This window comes from Salmo salar, chromosome 09 (assembly GCF_965601325.2).
Source record: "Salmo salar chromosome 09, fSalSal1, whole genome shotgun sequence".
NCBI lineage: Eukaryota > Metazoa > Chordata > Actinopteri > Salmoniformes > Salmonidae > Salmo > Salmo salar.
In genome coordinates, this window is record NC_138299.1 from 149653564 (window position 1) to 149672233 (window position 18670).

The 18670-nt window shown below is 46.2% G+C and overlaps 1 protein-coding gene across 10 annotated transcripts in view; it reads right to left on the reverse strand.

Moving 5' to 3' along the window:
- The window catches only part of LOC106613191 (roundabout homolog 2), a 607381-nt gene that overhangs the window by 111138 nt on the left and 477573 nt on the right, over positions 1 to 18670 (reverse strand). For all 10 annotated transcript variants that reach the window (XM_082956430.1, XM_082956433.1, XM_082956436.1 and 7 more), the window contains exons 3-5: positions 10781 to 10938; positions 9333 to 9453; positions 6565 to 6703 (exon numbers count right to left, since the gene is read on the reverse strand). In XM_082956430.1, the coding sequence (XP_082812556.1) occupies positions 6565 to 6703; positions 9333 to 9453; positions 10781 to 10938 (418 nt within the window). The remainder of the gene's footprint in view (positions 1 to 6564; positions 6704 to 9332; positions 9454 to 10780; positions 10939 to 18670) is intronic.

An 18670-nucleotide genomic window follows, 5' to 3' on the forward strand; every position in this document is an offset into this window, starting at 1 on the left:
GATCAGGACATATATAAAAGGAGGGAAGGGGCATCAGGACATATATAAAAGGGAGGGAAGGGGGATCAGGACATATATAAAAGGGAGGGAAGGGGGGATCAGGACATATATAAAAGGAGGGAAGGGGGATCAGGACATATATAAAAGGGAGGGAAGGGGGATCAGGACATATATAAAAGGGAGGGAAGGGGGATCAGGACATATATAAAAGGGAGGGAAGGGGGATCAGGACATATATAAAAGGGAGGGAAGGGGGGATCAGGACATATATAAAAGGGAGGGAAGGGGCATCAGGACATATATAAAAGGGAGGGAAGGGGCATCAGGACATATATAAAAGGGAGGGAAGGGGGGATCAGGACATATATAAAAGGGAGGGAAGGGGGATCAGGACATATATAAAAGGGAGGGAAGGGGCATCAGGACATATATAAAAGGGAGGGAAGGGGGATCAGGACATATATAAAAGGGAGGGAAGGGGCATCAGGACATATATAAAAGGGAGGGAAGGGGGATCAGGACATATATAAAAGGAGGGAAGGGGGATCAGGACATATATAAAAGGGAGGGAAGGGGGATCAGGACATATATAAAAGGGAGGGAAGGGGGGGATCAGGACATATATAAAAGGGAGGGAAGGGGGATCAGGACATATATAAAAGGAGGGAAGGGGCATCAGGACATATATAAAAGGGAGGGAAGGGGGATCAGGACATATATAAAAGGGAGGGAAGGGGGATCAGGACATATATAAAAGGGAGGGAAGGGGGGATCAGGACATATATAAAAGGGAGGGAAGGGGGATCAGGACATATATAAAAGGAGGGAAGGGGCATCAGGACATATATAAAAGGGAGGGAAGGGGGATCAGGACATATATAAAAGGGAGGGAAGGGGGATCAGGACATATATAAAAGGGAGGGAAGGGGGATCAGGACATATATAAAGGGAGGGAAGGGGCATCAGGACATATATAAAAGGGAGGGAAGGGGGATCAGGACATATATAAAAGGGAGGGAAGGGGGATCAGGACATATATAAAAGGGAGGGAAGGGGGATCAGGACATATATAAAAGGGAGGGAAGGGGGGATCAGGACATATATAAAAGGAGGGAAGGGGGATCAGGACATATATAAAAGGGAGGGAAGGGGGGATCAGGACATATATAAAAGGGAGGGAAGGGGCATCAGGACATATATAAAAGGAGGGAAGGGGCATCAGGACATATATAAAAGGGAGGGAAGGGGGATCAGGACATATATAAAAGGGAGGGAAGGGGGATCAGGACATATATAAAAGGGAGGGAAGGGGGATCAGGACATATATAAAAGGAGGGAAGGGGGATCAGGACATATATAAAAGGAGGGAAGGGGCATCAGGACATATATAAAAGGGAGGGAAGGGGGATCAGGACATATATAAAAGGGAGGGAAGGGGGATCAGGACATATATAAAAGGGAGGGAAGGGGGATCAGGACATATATAAAAGGAGGGAAGGGGCATCAGGACATATATAAAAGGGAGGGAAGGGGCATCAGGACATATATAAAAGGGAGGGAAGGGGGATCAGGACATATATAAAAGGAGGGAAGGGGGATCAGGACATATATAAAAGGAGGGAAGGGGCATCAGGACATATATAAAAGGGAGGGAAGGGGGGATCAGGACATATATAAAAGGAGGGAAGGGGGATCAGGACATATATAAAGGGAGGGAAGGGGGATCAGGACATATATAAAAGGAGGGAAGGGGCATCAGGACATATATAAAAGGAGGGAAGGGGGATCAGGACATATATAAAAGGGAGGGAAGGGGGGATCAGGACATATATAAAAGGAGGGAAGGGGGATCAGGACATATATAAAAGGGAGGGAAGGGGGATCAGGACATATATAAAAGGGAGGGAAGGGGCATCAGGACATATATAAAAGGGAGGGAAGGGGGATCAGGACATATATAAAAGGGAGGGAAGGGGCATCAGGACATATATAAAAGGGAGGGAAGGGGGATCAGGACATATATAAAAGGGAGGGAAGGGGGATCAGGACATATATAAAAGGGAGGGAAGGGGGATCAGGACATATATAAAAGGAGGGAAGGGGGATCAGGACATATATAAAAGGGAGGGAAGGGGCATCAGGACATATATAAAAGGGAGGGAAGGGGCATCAGGACATATATAAAAGGAGGGAAGGGGGATCAGGACATATATAAAAGGAGGGAAGGGGCATCAGGACATATATAAAAGGAGGGAAGGGGGATCAGGACATATATAAAAGGAGGGAAGGGGGATCAGGACATATATAAAAGGAGGGAAGGGGCATCAGGACATATATAAAAGGAGGGAAGGGGGATCAGGACATATATAAAAGGAGGGAAGGGGGATCAGGACATATATAAAAGGGAGGGAAGGGGGATCAGGACATATATAAAAGGGAGGGAAGGGAAGGGGCATCAGGACATATATAAAAGGAGGGAAGGGGCATCAGGACATATATAAAAGGAGGGAAGGGGGGATCAGGACATATATAAAAGGGAGGGAAGGGGCATCAGGACATATATAAAAGGGAGGGAAGGGGGAACAGGACATATATAAAAGGAGGGAAGGGGGATCAGGACATATATAAAAGGAGGGAAGGGGCATCAGGACATATATAAAAGGAGGGAAGGGGGATCAGGACATATATAAAAGGAGGGAAGGGGGATCAGGACATATATAAAAGGGAGGGAAGGGGGATCAGGACATATATAAAAGGGAGGGAAGGGAAGGGGCTTCAGGACATATATAAAAGGGAGGGAAGGGGGATCAGGACATATATAAAAGGAGGGAAGGGGCATCAGGACATATATAAAAGGGAGGGAAGGGGGATCAGGACATATATAAAAGGAGGGAAGGGGGGATCAGGACATATATAAAAGGGAGGGAAGGGGGAACAGGACATATATAAAAGGCATATACACACAGGCTTACACAGGCACATACACACAGGCTTACACAGGCACATACACACAGGCTTACACAGGCACATACACACAGGCTTACACAGGCACATACACACAGGCTTACACAGGCACATACACACAGGCTTACACAGGCACATACACACAGGCTTACACAGGCACATACACACAGGCTTACACAGGCACATACACACAGGCTTACACAGGCACATACACACAGGCTTACACAGGCACATACACACAGGCTTACACAGGCACATACACACAGGCTTACACAGGCACATACACACAGGCTTACACAGGCACATACACACAGGCTTACACAGGCACATACACACAGGCTTACACAGGCACATACACACAGGCTTACACAGGCACATACACACAGCGTGGCTGTGTCTTTCAGGGCTGGCACTGGTTCTGGTGTTCAATGTATTTTAATATCCTGGCAGCTATGTGTGTTAGTGTGAAAATGTGTGCATCATTATCTGCAGGCAGACTGAATTACATTTATTTATATTCCATATTATGAAGTTTCTGTCTGTCAGACAGGCAGTGTGTTTGATGTTGTAACTGCAGATATGCTGCACAGTGGGGAAAGATACTGACTTATACAATAAAACGACTGTTCACTCCCAGAGACAACAAAGACTGCAGAGAACGTCCACATTAAAATAATACACCCTTCACACATTCATCCAGTCTGCTTCAAAGGAGAATGACTACAGATAGCACTGGAAACAAATACAACATGGGACTGTAATTATGACCACTGAGATACTGATCGTCTAATCATTTAGCTGCCTTTGTTTCCCATGTTCGGTGCTTTCTCCTCCAAATACGACTGTACTTCAAAAGGCAAGATACAGTAAGAGAGAAATTCTTATTCTAGGATTTATCCTATGCTATTAAACTCATGAGTGTGTTAATACATTTATTACAATGAATACTATCTCATTTCCTGAAGCAAAGTTACATCAAAGACATGAATGAGTAAGTTAGTTGTGTCTATTGGTTTTGGCTTAGCTCATGAACCCTACCCTATGAACCCTACCCTACGAACCCTACATTATGAACCCTTCCTCATGAACCCTACCCTATGAACCCTACCCTACGAACCCTACATTATGAACCCTTCCTCATGAACCCTAGCCTATGAACCCTAGTCTATGAACCCTACCCTATGAACCCTACCCTACGAACCCTACCTTATGAACCCTACATTATGAACCCTTCCTCATGAACCCTAGCCGATGAACCCTAGCCTATGAACCCTACCCTATGAACCCTACCCTACGAACCCTACCTTATGAACCCTACATTATGAACCCTTCCTCATGAACCCTAGCCGATGAACCCTAGCCTATGAACCCTACCCTATGAACCCTACCCTATGAACCCTACCCTATGAACCCTACACTACGAACCCTACCTTATGAACCCTACATTATGAACCCTTCCTCATGAACCCTAGCCTATGAACCCTAGCCTATGAACCCTACCCTATGAACTCTACCCTATGAACTCTACCCTATGAACCCTACCCTATGAACCCTACCCTTATCAGACACAAACAGAGCAGCTGGCAGCTAGCCTTGACAAATGTCTGATCTCCTGTGTTTAATGTGATGACCAAAAATGCATGAACCAAAAAAGATCATGTTATGTGAGATTCAGGCACGCTTCTCTTTCTCACCACAGAAACAGCATGTTGGTCTCTAGGTTACGACGTTGAGCAAACCATAAATCCCGGCCGGCCCAACTCAAATCAATTATCAGGCACATTTTCACATGACATTTTATACGGGGCAGGAGAATTACAGTGGAGGCAACACGAATCAACACTGATCACTTTTTTTTACATTGCAAACAGTGACAATCATTTTTCATGCCAAGAGAGGTACCAGATCTGGTAAAATAGGTTCTGGAATGAGAGATGCAGGATCCTGTTCTGGCAGGATCTGGCTTAAATGAATCACTGGATGACCTTAGCAGTGAGTGACCCTAGTGTTGGACAGTCCAGTCTCTTTGAAGCTTGGTAGTGACACAACCCTGCTTCTGACGTGACGCAGCCCTGCTTTTGACTCTCTGTGCAGTGACTGTGAGCCACAGTGGGGCACAGGGAGCACAGGGCCAATAGAGGGCACCAAACAAGAACACCATCACTGCTGGCACTAGTTGGAGAGAAGAGGTTTAACAGGAACCAGAGTGGGATAGTTTTCTCTATAAACTATGACACACACAGATCCCACAGGCCCGGTGTGGCTCTCTCTGTTTCTCTCTCTTTCTCAGAAAGGGTGAATGGGTTTATTGTTGCGTGGTGTGTGTGTGTGTGTGCGTGTGTGTGTGATTTTGTGCCAAGGGCTCACCTGTACAGCTGCACCTGCACACACTCCCAGGGTCACGTTCTCAGTTGGCACACTCATAGATACCCTGTCTGTCTGTCTGTCTGTCTGTCTGTCTGTCTGTCTGTCTGTCTGTCTGTCTGTCTGTCTGTCTGTCTGTCTGTCTGTCTGTCTGTCTGTCTGTCTGTCTGTCTGTCTGTCTGTCTGTCTGTCTGTCTGTCTGTCTGCAGACTCTGGCCTCTGTTATGGCCACTTTGGCTGACCACTGATTGACAGACAGATCTATGGGGGCACAGTGTGTTTGTCTAGCTGCTAGCAGGTTACCATGTGTGTTTAATGAGTGTTGTGAACAGCCTAATGGTCCTGTTTAATGCCTGCTGGCTGGCAGGCTGAGACGGGCAGGTGAGAGAGAGCTGGCATCAGTCCTGTCTGTCCTGTAGAGTTATCAGCACACACACAGAGAGAGAGAGAGAGAGAGAGAGAGAGAGAGAGAGAGAGAGAGAGCGAGAGAGAGAGAGAGAGAGAGAGAGAGAGAGAGAGAGAGAGAGAGAGAGAGAGAGCGAGAGAGAGAGAGAGAGAGAGAGAGAGGAGACAGTGGTCTCTCTTACATTGATCACTCCTTAGTTAGCCTATATAAACTACATCATGGCACCTCAGCTATACAGGATCAATCACTCAATACTAATGATGGAGGAGACAGAGGGGGGCCAAGGGAGGACATCAAAGAATATACAGTACCAGTCAAAAGTTTGGAGACACCTACTAATTCAAGGGTTTTTCTATATTTTTACTATGTTCTACAATGTAGAATAATAGAGAAGACATCACAACTATGAATTAACACATATGTAATCATGTAGTTACCAAAACAGTATAAAACAAATCAAAATATATTTGATATTTGAGATTCTTCAAAGTAGCCACCCTTTGCCTTGATAACAGCTTTGCACACTCTTGGCATTCTCTCAACCAGCTTCACCTGGAATGTTATTCCAACAGTCTTGGCATTCTCTCAACCAGCTTCACCTGGAATGCTTTTCCAACAGCCTTGGCATTCTCTCAACCAGCTTTGAATATTTTTCTGTAAAGTGTTTCCCTAATACACATTTTGATGGATTGACTGGTTGGTTGTTTGTTTGATATATTGATTGGTTGATTAGTTGGTTGTTTCATGGATTGATTGATTGGTTGGTTGACTGATATGTTGATTAGTTGGTCAAATAGAGGAAACAGAGTACTACTGAAGAAGGGTCTTACCTCCCACGGGGCACATCAACATCATTCTTCCTCCAGCGTACGTTGGGCTGGGGGTCTCCCTGCACCTGGCACCTGAACTCTACCCCCTCCTCCTCCAGGACCACCTGGTTGATGGGCCGACGCAGGAAGGTGGGACGCTCTGGAGGACAGAAAGAGAAAGTGAGGGAGAGAGAGAGATAAAGATAGAGAGAGAAATAAATAAGAAAGAAAGAAAGACAAAGAGAGAGAGAGAGAGAGAGAGAGAGATAGATAGATAGATAGATAGATAGATAGATAGATAGATAGATAGATAGATAGATAGATAGATAGATAGATAGATAGATAGATAGATAGATAGATAGATAGATAGATAGATAGATAGATAGATAGATAGATAGATAGATAGATAGATAGATAGATAGATAGATAGATAGATAGATAGATAGATAGATAGATAGATAGATAGATAGATAGATAGATAGATAGATAGGGCAGGTCAGACACAGCAATAGTTATAGAGAGCGCGAGCTTTGCCGTACCCTTTCTCTACTGCGTGCAGGTAGGCTGCTGCCAAATGACTAAAGTCACTCGAAACTCAAATCTGGATTGTGGGTTGAATTTTGGGCCAAATTTGTGGATTAAACAAAGTCTAAACTCGTGTCTGGAAGCGGATATGAAGGGATATGCGCCAAGGCAAGACTAAGATTTCCTTTTTCCAAGCCATACGGAGGGTGCTCTAGCAAACAAACACAGAGACCTGAGCCTCTGCTGCTGCTACTCTCTGTTTATCATATATGCATAGTCACTTTAACTATACATTCATGTACATACTACCTCAACTGGCCCGACCAACCAGTGCTCCCGCACATTGGCTAACCGGGCTATCTGCATTGTGTCCCGCCACCCACCACCCGCCAACCCCTCTTTTATGCTACTGCTACTCTCTGTTCATCATATATGCATAGCCACTTTAACCATATCTACATGTACATACTACCTCAATCAGCCCGACTAACCGGTGCCTGTATATAGCCTCACTACTGTCTTTTTTACTGTTGTTTTTATTTCTTTATTTACCTATTGTTCATCTAATACCTTTTTTTTGTACTGTTGGTTAGAGCCTGTAAGTAAGTATTTCACTGTAAGGTGAAAAATATACTTTGATTTGATTTGAGGACACCATCCAACCTGGAACTGAGCTGCCAGGCTTGCAAGGGCAGACCAGATACAAATACAATTAGCACTGAGGTGTGAAGTAAAATGTGTCGAGGTCTTTGGGCCCAACAAGTGGCAGGAATCTTTGAAGCGGCCTTCGAAGCCCCCACCTGCTGTTCAAAGACCATTCACTGGTATTTTATACAAGAAAACTGCCTCCAGAAATGAAAGCTTCTCCCAAGTGGGTGTGACACCTACTCCCGTTGCCTGCTGCACTGCTGCATGGATTCCACGCAGATAAGGGTGCTCTAGAGCGACTAGATGTTCTTTTCCGTTCGGCCATCAGATGTGCCACCAATGCTCCTTATAGGACACATCACTGCACTCTATACTCCTCTGTAAACTGGTCATCTCTGTATACCCGTCGCACTCCCCACTATCTGAGATATCTACTGCAGCCCTCATCCTCCACATACAACACCCGTTCTGCCAGTCACATTTTGTTAAAGGTCCCCTAAGCACACACATCCCTGGGTCGCTCCTCTTTTCAGTTCGTTGCAGCTAGCGACTGGAACGAGCTGCAACAAACACTCAAACTGGACAGTTTTATCTCTTCATTCAGACTCAATCATGGACACTCTTACTGACAGTTGTGGCTGCTTTGTGTGATGTATTGTTGTCTCCACCTTCTTGCCCTTTTTGCTGTTGTCTGTGCCCAGTAATGTTTGTACCATGTTTTGTGCTGCTACCATGTTGTGTTGCTACCATGTTGTTGCTATGTTGTGTTGCTACCATGCTGTGTTGTCATGTGTTGCTGCCTTGCTATGTTGTTGTCTTAGATCTCTATGTAGTGTTGTGTTGTCTCTCTTGTCATGATGTGTGTTTTGTCCTATATTTATATATAACAAAAATACATTTTTTTAATCCCAGCCCCGGTCCCCACAGGTGGCCTTTTGCCTTTTGGTAGGCCGTCATTGTAAATAAAAATGCGTTCTTAACTGACTTGCCTAGTTAAATAAAGGTTCAATAAAAATAAAACAAATAAATAGAGTGACTCAGCTCAGTATAATGTTGACTGCTTCAGCGGTTACTGTACATAAAGGATTCTTAGGTAGCGTCAAAAATGGTTTAGTTTAATTGGTGGGTCAGGAGAAAATGTATGCAAAATGTTTTTTTTACCACCTTTTTCTCCCAAATTTCGTGATATCCAATTGCAATCCAATTATGATCTTGTCTCATCGCTGCAACTCCCCAACGGGCTCTGAAACATGATCCGCCTCCCACTCGCTTAACCCGGAAACCAGCCACACCAATGTGTTGCAGGAAACACTGTTCAACTGAAGGCTGGGGTCAGCTTGCATGCACCCAGCCTGCCACAAGGAGTCGGTAAAGCACGATGAACAAAGTAAAGCCCCGCCCCCCCCCCGGACAAACCCTCCACCAAACCTGGACGACACTGGGCCAATTGTGCACCGCCCTATGGGACTACCGGTCACGGCCGGTTGTGATCGAACCAAAGGCTTTAGTGATGCCACAAGACTGCGATGCAGTGCCTTAGACCGCTGCGCCACTCAGGAGGCCAAGCAAAAAAATGTACAACACGTTTGGGAGCACTGTCAGGCATTCATGCTTACCAAACACAGTCAGCTGGGCCGTCTCACTGTCTCTCTCTCCCACCATGTTTGTGCCAACACAGATGAACATGCCAGCATCACTCTTCCTGGTGTTGGAGATCATCAGCTTCCCTCCTCGGATCTGAGGACACAAGGGAACAAGTTGATCTACATACCTCATACAGGTCTATGACCAGGGGTTGGTTAGTATCCTGTGGTTAGTTAGCAGCATGTGGTTACCGTAAATTCCGGACTATAAGCCGCAACTTTTTTCCCACGCTTTGAACCCCGCGGCTTAAACAATGACGCGGCTAATATATGGATTTTTCCCGCTTTAAACATTTTTTTCTTCCAAAAAACACATTCTGTGACGTGCTCAGTTTTTTGGCGGCATGAAGCTTTCATTGGACCAATGAAATTGCCGAACGGGTTAAGGTCAAACAACTTTTTTGTTTACTGTTTAGATTAAATCGAGCGCTCTCAAACTTCCCATCATTCTGATTACGGTAGTCATTTTGTCACCCTCATCATGGCAAAGACACGGAGAAATGCATATGATGCAGCTTTCAAGTTGAAGATGATTGATCTGGCTGTTGGAAAAGGAAATAGAGCTGCTGCACGGGAGCTTGGTCTTAATGAGTCGATGATAAGACGTTGGAAACAGCAGCGTGAGGAATTGACTCAGTGCAAAAAGACAACTAAAGCTTACTGCTAATTTTTTATTTTTTGTTACAAGCCGTGTTTTGTTAAAGCATATTTATTTTTGTTACAAGCCGTGTTTTGTTAAAGCCTATTTATTTTTGTTACAAGCCGTGTTTCGTTAAAGCCTATTTATTTTTGTTACAAGCCGTGTTTCGTTAAACCCTGTGTAAAGTTCATTTGTTTCAATGTACCGGTAGGCACCTGTGGCTTATAGACATGTGTGGCTTATTTATGTTCAAAATAATATATATTTTTTTAATTCAGTGGGTGCGGCTTATATTCAGGTGAGCTTAATAGTCCGGAAATTACGGTAGTTAGTAGCATGTGGTTAGTTAGTAAAATGTGATTAGTTAGTATTATGTGGTTAGTTAGTTAGTATCATGTGGTTAGTTAGTAGAACGTGATTAGTTAGTATTATGTGGTTAGTATCATGTGGTTAGTTAGTATTATGTGGTTAGTTAGTAGCATGTGGTTAGTTAGTAAAATGTGATTAGTTAGTATTATGTGGTTAGTTAGTTTTTATCATGTGGTTAGTTAGTAGAATGTGGTTAGTTAGTAGCATGTGGTTAGTTAGTATTATGTGGTTAGTTAGAATCATGTGGTTAGTTAGTAGCATGTGGTTAATTAGTAGCATGTGGTTAGTTAGCATTATGTGGTTTGTTAGAATCATGTGGTTAGTTAGTAGCATGTGGTTAGTTCGTAGCATGTGGTTAGTTAGTAGCATGTGGTTAGTTAGTAGCATGTGGTTAGTTAGTAGTAGTACTTACGGTGATCCTGTCCTCTTTGTCTTCGATGCGTACTTTGTCCTTCTTCCAGTAGATGGTTGGTTCAGGGTGACCTCTAGGCGGGATACACTCCAGGATGGCCGGCTCCCCTGCTGCCACCACCACGTCTGTAGGGTTCTGTCTGAAGTCATCACGCAGCACTGAGGAGAAAGAGACAGAGGAGAGAGAGATGGGGACGTGAGCCTGGGGAGAAGACTGCAATGACGAAACACTTTATTTGATCAAATACTTAGCTAGGTGTACACAATGAGTTGCAATGTCTAGTGTGTGTGTGTGTGTGTGTGTGTGTGTGTGTGTGTGTGTGTGTGTGTGTGTGTGTGTGTGTGTGTGTGTGTGTGTGTGTGTGTGTGTGTGTGTGTGTGTGTGTGTGCGTGTGCATGGTGAGATGCTGCTGCAGTGTGTTAGACTGAAATGTGAGGTTTCATCTGACTGGTCTAGCACAAGTAGCGGCTAATTGGAGTTAATGGAGGTCCCGGGGGAGGCAGCAGTTCAAACACACACACAATGCCCTGAAGCATGGTATCACTCACATCACAGAGTTCACAGAGGCACAGCACTGCTCAGTACCGCGGGCACACACCCACACACACACACACATACACACACACACTGTCCGTGGGTGGTCTGGCAAACAATGTTTCCGCTATCTTATCCCCCTCAGGTAGTCCTTTCGCCACACAGATCCCCTCTCAGCCTGTCTAGTGTTCTGTCATACACACAGAACAACTCATTATCAACCAGGCAATGGCTGCACACGTTAACACTTTACAATACACCTTGGGGATCATTCTAGAACATGCTGGGTGAGCTCAAGCTGACGTTTTCCCGCTTAACCCAAACCAAGTTCACTGAATTCCAAATGAGTATTTGTGTCATGGCGGACGGTGACTGCAGCCGTGTATCTGGGGACACATGTAAAGGATGAAAGAAGAAGAAGAAGGGGATGTTTGAGGAGCTCTAAATTAAGGGCAGCACCACAGGTTCTTGTTCAAATCCCCCGTGGTGCTGCCTGTACACACACAGGGAGAAGGGGTTGGATTAGACTGGGATAACAGGTCCTAGTGCACTGCTCTTTTCTGCTCTCTCCTCTCCTCTCCTCTCCTCTCCTCTCCTCTCCTCTCCTCTCCTCTCCTCTCCTCTCCTCTCCTCTCCTCTCCTCTCCTCTGCTGTGCTGTGCTTTACAAGGCCCACCACACCACTGGGAGTTGAGTTATTTATTTAGGAAGGGATGGGGGATACATAGAGGGACATAGGGGGACTTTTGTGTGACACAAATTCAAATGAAACCCTCTCAAACTGGGAGGAGAGAGTACACAAAAAGAGCTGCTTCTCTCTCGATGGAGGGAGCGTGGGAGAGGGAGCAAGGGAAACGGATTGAGACAGAGAGAGGGATTGACAGAGAGGTATAGAGCAGTGGCTGGGTGGGGGTCCCTCCCATTGTTGGCCGAGCTAGGATGCAGCACTCTGCACTAAAGAGCTGCTGTAATTAGCCAGCCCCAGAGAGATAGACCCCCTGGACAGACACAAAGACAGACAGGGTGGAGACTGGAGCCTCAGCCTGCCTGGTTCCTCTGTTTCCATCACAAACAGAGCCCTGCTGTCTAAAATCTTACCACCGGGATGGACTAGCCACTGTGGCCAATGCCTGTTGTTCTGGTATTTGTGTTGTTTGTGTAGCTTTTTTTTGAAGGTGGCGGCCATGGGAGTTTCTGTCCAGATCAATTACCTTTAAAGAAATGGAAAACAGATCTACTGGACAACGTGTACGTGTCACGGATCCCTCCGGAACTTTCATCACGCACAACTGTCCCTTATTCCCACTGATTAGTATTTGTATATATGTGCCCTTTGGTTTCCATAGTCTTGTCGATTATTGTTACAGTGTCCGTTGGTGCGTATGAGTACCTGTGCTGTGTGTTTTGGGCTTTCGTGCCCTTGTGGAAAGCGCAGATGATTACGGGTCTCGTCCCGTGTGTTAATCATTGTGCGTGTGTGTTATTTATTCGAGGTACTCCTCACACTTTTTGTGGCAGGGCCAAACACTGAGCTCCCAACAGCTACAAGCCAACACACAGATAAAGTGTATTTGGCTGGAGGGATTATGGTCTGTGTGTTGGTTCTGGGTTCTGTCATACCAACACAATGCTATGAACAGATGCATGTACAAGAGACAAGCAGGGAAAACACACCCACATTCCAAAATAATGTACACATTTCAAATCCGGATCTTCAATCGTGATTGGATACAACCTGTACCAAATAATAAAAACATCCAGAGCATCTCCTAGGATTTCTGCCTACATGATGATTACCACTGACCATCTGCTTCACTACACTACTTATTAGCAGCACATTTCCTGTATGTGTGTGCAGCTTGTGAAAGTGTGTGTTTGCTGTGTGTGTGTGTGTGTGTGTGTGTGTGTGTGTGTGTGTGTGTGTGTGTGTGTGTGTGTGTGTGTGTGTGTGTGTGTGTGGTATGTATAACTTGAGAGGATCTGTGTAGGTACAGGATCTCAACTCTTGCTCTAACTCTGGGGCTTACAGGCACGGAGGCCCATATCGGCGAGCAGACGTCAGACGTAATTGCATTTCTATCCCCCTGATAACCCCAGCTCTTCCCCCTCCAAAAACACCTCACGTCCCATGGAGGTAGCAGGCCCAAACTCCTGCCAGTGTGCTTACTGGGGATTAGTATAGCATATTTATATATGCATACCCTTCTGCCTGCAAAGGCTACATCTGTCAGTCAGGCTGCAGGCTATACAAACACATATCAGAAGAATATGAATCCGCCCTCGGCAGACACATTTATTTATTTCTCCAACTTCCCCAGGAGAGGATTGGGGTGGAGGGTAGCAGCAGACAGGGGGTAAAGCACATTAAATTGGCAGCTCTACACCTGCCACTGTGTCAACTTTTAAACTTAAAGGGGAAAGAATCAAGTTGCAACTTGCACTGTGGAACAGCAGCAGAGTGGGGAAGAGAGGGGCCTTGCACTGTGGAACAGCGATGGAGCGGGGAAGAGAGGGGCCTTGCACTGTGGAACAGCGATGGAGCGGGGAAGAGAGGGGCCTTGCAATGTGGAACAGCGATGGAGCGGGGAAGAGAGGGGCCTTGCACTGTGGAACAGCGATGGAGCGGGGAAGAGAGGGGCCTTGCACTGTGGAACAGCGATGGAGCGGGGAAGAGAGGGGCCTTGCAATGTGGAACAGCGATGGAGCGGGGAAGAGAGGGGCCTTGCAATGTGGAACAGCGATGGAGCGGGGAAGAGAGGGGCCTTGCAATGTGGAACAGCGATGGAGCGGGGAAGAGAGGGGCCTTGCAATGTGGAACAGCGATGGAGCGGGGAAGAGAGGGGCCTTGCACTGTGGAACAGCGATGGAGCGGGGAAGAGAGGGGCCTTGCAATGTGGAACAGCGATGGAGCGGGGAAGAGAGGGGCCTTGCAATGTGGAACAGCGATGGAGCGGGGAAGAGAGGGGCCTTGCAATGTGGAACAGCGATGGAGCGGGGAAGAGAGGGGCCTTGCACTGTGGAACAGCGATGGAGCGGGGAAGAGAGGGGCCTTGCAATGTGGAACAGCGATGGAGCGGGGAAGAGAGGGGCCTTGCCAAAAAGAAAAACACAGAGGACACACACTACTTTGTAAGCCTTCCCTGTAGCTCAGTTGGTAGAGCATGGTGTTTGCAATGCCAGGGTTGTGGGTTCGATTCCCACGGGGGGCCAGCACAGAAAAAAAAATGTATGAAATTGTATGAAATGTATGCATTCACTACTGTAAGTCGCTCTGGATAAGAGCGTCTGCTAAATGACTAAAATAAAAATTTAACAGCCAAAGTCTTACACTGGCAGTCAGAGGCCTGTGCCAGAAGCCATTAGAGGTGTCTACATTTTAAGCAAACACCACTTACAGGAGTAATTAGGTTTAAGTGCCTTTCTCAAGTTCACAATGACAGATTCTTCACCTAGTCGGCTGAATGATTCGAACCAGCAACTTTTTGGTTACTGGCCCAACACTTTAGTACCTCTGTGTTCTCACTCTCACCCATACAGAAGACTCAGCAAACATCCAACAACACTACAACCTACTGTAGCATCACTACAGAGTGCTGAGTACAGACAGACACGGGTGTAGAGGCATATTGTCTCCTATGAGCCAGAACATTAGTTACTGCAGGATGAGTGGGGAGCCTTTTTTTTTTGTATTTATTAGAGATCCCAATAAGTTGTTGCCAAGGCAGCAGTTACTCTTCCTGGGGTCCAAACATATTAAAACACTTGCATTACATATAAAACAAAAGATAAAACAGAACATCATATAACATTATTACACCACTGCATATCTACAATACAAAATATATGATACCACCATACAACAATATTACAATGTACGTGTGTGTGGAGTTTGTGTGCTAGGGTGTGTGTGTAGAATGTGTGTGCTAGGGTGTGTGTGTGTGTGCGTGTGTGTGTGTAGAATGTGTGTGCTAGGGTGTGTGTGTGTAGAATGTGTGTGCTAGGGTGTGTGTGTAGAATGCGTGTGCTAGGGTGTGTGTGTAGAATGTGTGTGCTAGGGTGTGTGTGTAGAATGTGTGTGTGTGCGTGTGTGTGTGTAGAATGTGTGTGCTAGGGTGTGTGTGTGTGTGTGCGTGTGTGTGTGTAGAATGTGTGTGCTAGGGTGTGTGTGTAGAATGTGTGTGCTAGGGTGTGTGTGTGTGTGTGTGTGCGTGTGTGTGTGTAGAATGCGTGTGCTAGGGTGTGTGTGTAGAATGTGTGTGCTAGGGTGTGTGTGTGTGCGTGTGTGTGTGTAGAATGTGTGTGCTAGGGTGTGTGTGTGTGTGTGTGTGTGCGTGTGTGTGTGTAGAATGTGTGTGCTAGGGTGTGTGTGTAGAATGTGTGTGCTAGGGTGTGTGTGTGTGTGTGTGCGTGTGTGTGTGTAGAATGTGTGTGCTAGGGTGTGTGTGTAGAATGTGTGTGCTAGGGTGTGTGTGTAGAATGTGTGTGCTAGGGTGTGTGTGTAGAATGCGTGTGCTAGGGTGTGTGTGTGTGTTTACTAGGGTGTGTGTGTGTGTTTACTAGGGTGTGTGTGTAGAATGTGTGTGCTAGGGTGTGTGTGTGTGTGTGCGTGTAGAATGTGTGTGCTAGGGTGTGTGTGTGTGTGTGTGTGTGTACTAGGGTGTGTGTGTAGAATGTGTGTGCTAGGGTGTGTGTGTGTGTTTACTAGGGTGTGTGTGTGTGTGTACTAGGGTGTGTGTGTAGAATGCGTGTGCTAGGGTGTGTGTGTGTGTGTGTGTGCGTGTAGAATGTGTGTGCTAGGGTGTGTGTGTGTGTGTGTACTAGGGTGTGTGTGTAGAATGCGTGTGCTAGGGTGTGTGTGTGTGTTTACTAGGGTGTGTGTGTGTGTTTACTAGGGTGTGTGTGTAGAATGTGTGTGCTAGGGTGTGTGTGTGTGTGTGTGTGCGTGTAGAATGTGTGTGCTAGGGTGTGTGTGTGTGTGTGTGTGTGTGTGTGTACTAGGGTGTGTGTGTAGAATGTGTGTGCTAGGGTGTGTGTGTGTGTGTGTGTGTGTGTGTGTGTGTGTGTGTGTGTGTGTAGAATGTGTGTGCTAGGGTGTGTGTGTAGAATGTGTGTGCTAGGGTGCGTGTGTGTGTGTGTGTGCTAGGGTGTGTGTGTAGAATGCGTGTGCTAGGTTGTATGTGTGTGTGTGTCCTAGGGTGTGTGTGCGTATGCATGTGTGTGTGTGTGTGTGTGTGTGTGTGTGTGTGTGAGTGAGTGAGTGAGTGAGTGAGTGAGTGAGTGAGTGAGTGAGTGAGTGAGTGAGTGTGTGTGCGTGTGTATGTGTACGTGTGTGTGAGTGAGTGAGTGAGTGAGTGAGTGAGTGAGTGAGTGTGTGTGCGTGTGTATGTGTACGTGTGTGTGAGTGAGTGAGTGAGTGAGTGAGTGAGTGAGTGAGTGAGTGAGTGAGTGAGTGTGTGTGCGTGTGTATGTGTACGTGTGAGTGAGTGAGTGAGTGAGTGAGTGAGTGAGTGAGTGAGTGTGTGGGTGTGTGTGTGGCACTCGACTGGGTCGTCCAACCAACATACTGTGTCTGACGCTGTTTCACACAGGCTGTGCACTCCTGCTCCCTGTCACAATGCTACGGGTTGGTATCTAAAGCCTTGTTACCTACCTTCTGTTTTATATGACTACACTACCATGTGACTGGCATGCACCACATGAGGCTGGTGGCACCTTAATCGGGGAGGACAGACTCATGGTAATGGCTGGAGGGGAATCGGTGTAATGGTATCCAACACATCAAACACATGGTTTCCATGGTTTCCAGGTGTTTGACGCCATTCCATTCCATTATTTTTTATTACATTTCTTTCCCATCAAATGCAGCAAAGGGCTCACGTTCCCTGCATACATTTCTTGGCAGGTCAGGGCTGAGAAAACACAAAGGGATTACATCACTGCTGTTCAGGCCTGGAGCCATTCCACTCTACACCGCCAGCATCCAGCCATACTGCTACCACTACCACCTCCTATTCACACTCTGGTAGGAAGTGTATTTTAACAGCTAGCTCCGAGCTATGATAGCAGCTTTTCATTCAATGTATTTTAACAGCTAGCTCTGAGCTATGATAGCAGCGTTTCATTCAGTGTATTTTAACAGCTAGCTCTGAGCTATGACAGCAGCTTTTCATTCAGTGTATTTTAACAGCTAGCTCCGAGCTATGATAGCAGCTTTTCATTCAATGTATTTTAACAGCTAGCTCTGAGCTATGATAGCAGCTTTTCATTCAATGTATTTTAACAGCTAGCTCTGAGCTATGATAGCAGCTTTTCATTCAGTGTATTTTAACAGCTAGCTCCGAGCTATGATAGCAGCTTTTCATTCAGTGTATTTTAACAGCTAGCTCTGAGCTATGATAGCAGCTTTTCATTCAGTGTATTTTAACAGCTAGCTCTGAGCTATGATAGCAGCTTTTCATTCAGTGTTTGGGAAGAAGTGCTTTTTCTATTCTATCCAATCAGAGTGCTATTACAATGACACTATATTTCTTTAGACAACCGAGGCAATATATCTGTCACGTTCCACCAAAAATGCTAGAACTATCTGTGGAGTCCTTTGGTGTTTTGTATTACTGGCTGTAGATGCTGAAGGCTGCAGTATAATGTAGTTCTGGGTACAGCATAGTGTAAAGAGGGGCCCTCCATTTATCTCAGTGGCAGATCTCTGTATAACCTATCATTGGGCCCCCCACTAGCTAGTGGTAACCTCGGCCCCCCATCCAGATGCAGATATTACCCCCTCAGCGGGGAGGGAGGGGGCATGTTCACACTTAACATCGCATATCCCTTTATGGGGTCAGAGGTCAGCACAGATAAACAGCTGCACATTATGTCCGGCCGCCTGTCTTGCTGGCTGGCTACCTGTCTGGTTGGCTGGCTGTGCCCGAGGCTGTGTCTCCTTGGAGGACTGAGAGAGGGAAGGCCCTCTTCATCAGCTCAGAGAGCTCAATATCTCTTTTCTCTCTCTCCGTCAATCCTTTTCTCTCTACCTCTCTCTCTCCATTCCCACTCTACCTGTCTCTACGGTGTACTTATGCAGCTCATCCAATCATGTAACACCATGTCCTCCACCCCTCCTCCTATCTCCAGTTTACCAGCCACGGTGTCAGCCCACCAGATAACACCCAGGGGTGCTGGGGGGGAAATGGTTGTGATATGACAATGATATGTACAGGGATGGAGAGAGAGAGACAGAGAAGCAAGTGTGGTGAAAGGTGGAGTGAACAGAGGGAGGGTAGAGGATGAGGAGGAGGGTAGAGGAGGAGGGTAGAGGATGAAGAGGGTAGAGGATGAGGAGGAGGGTAGAGGGTAGAGGATG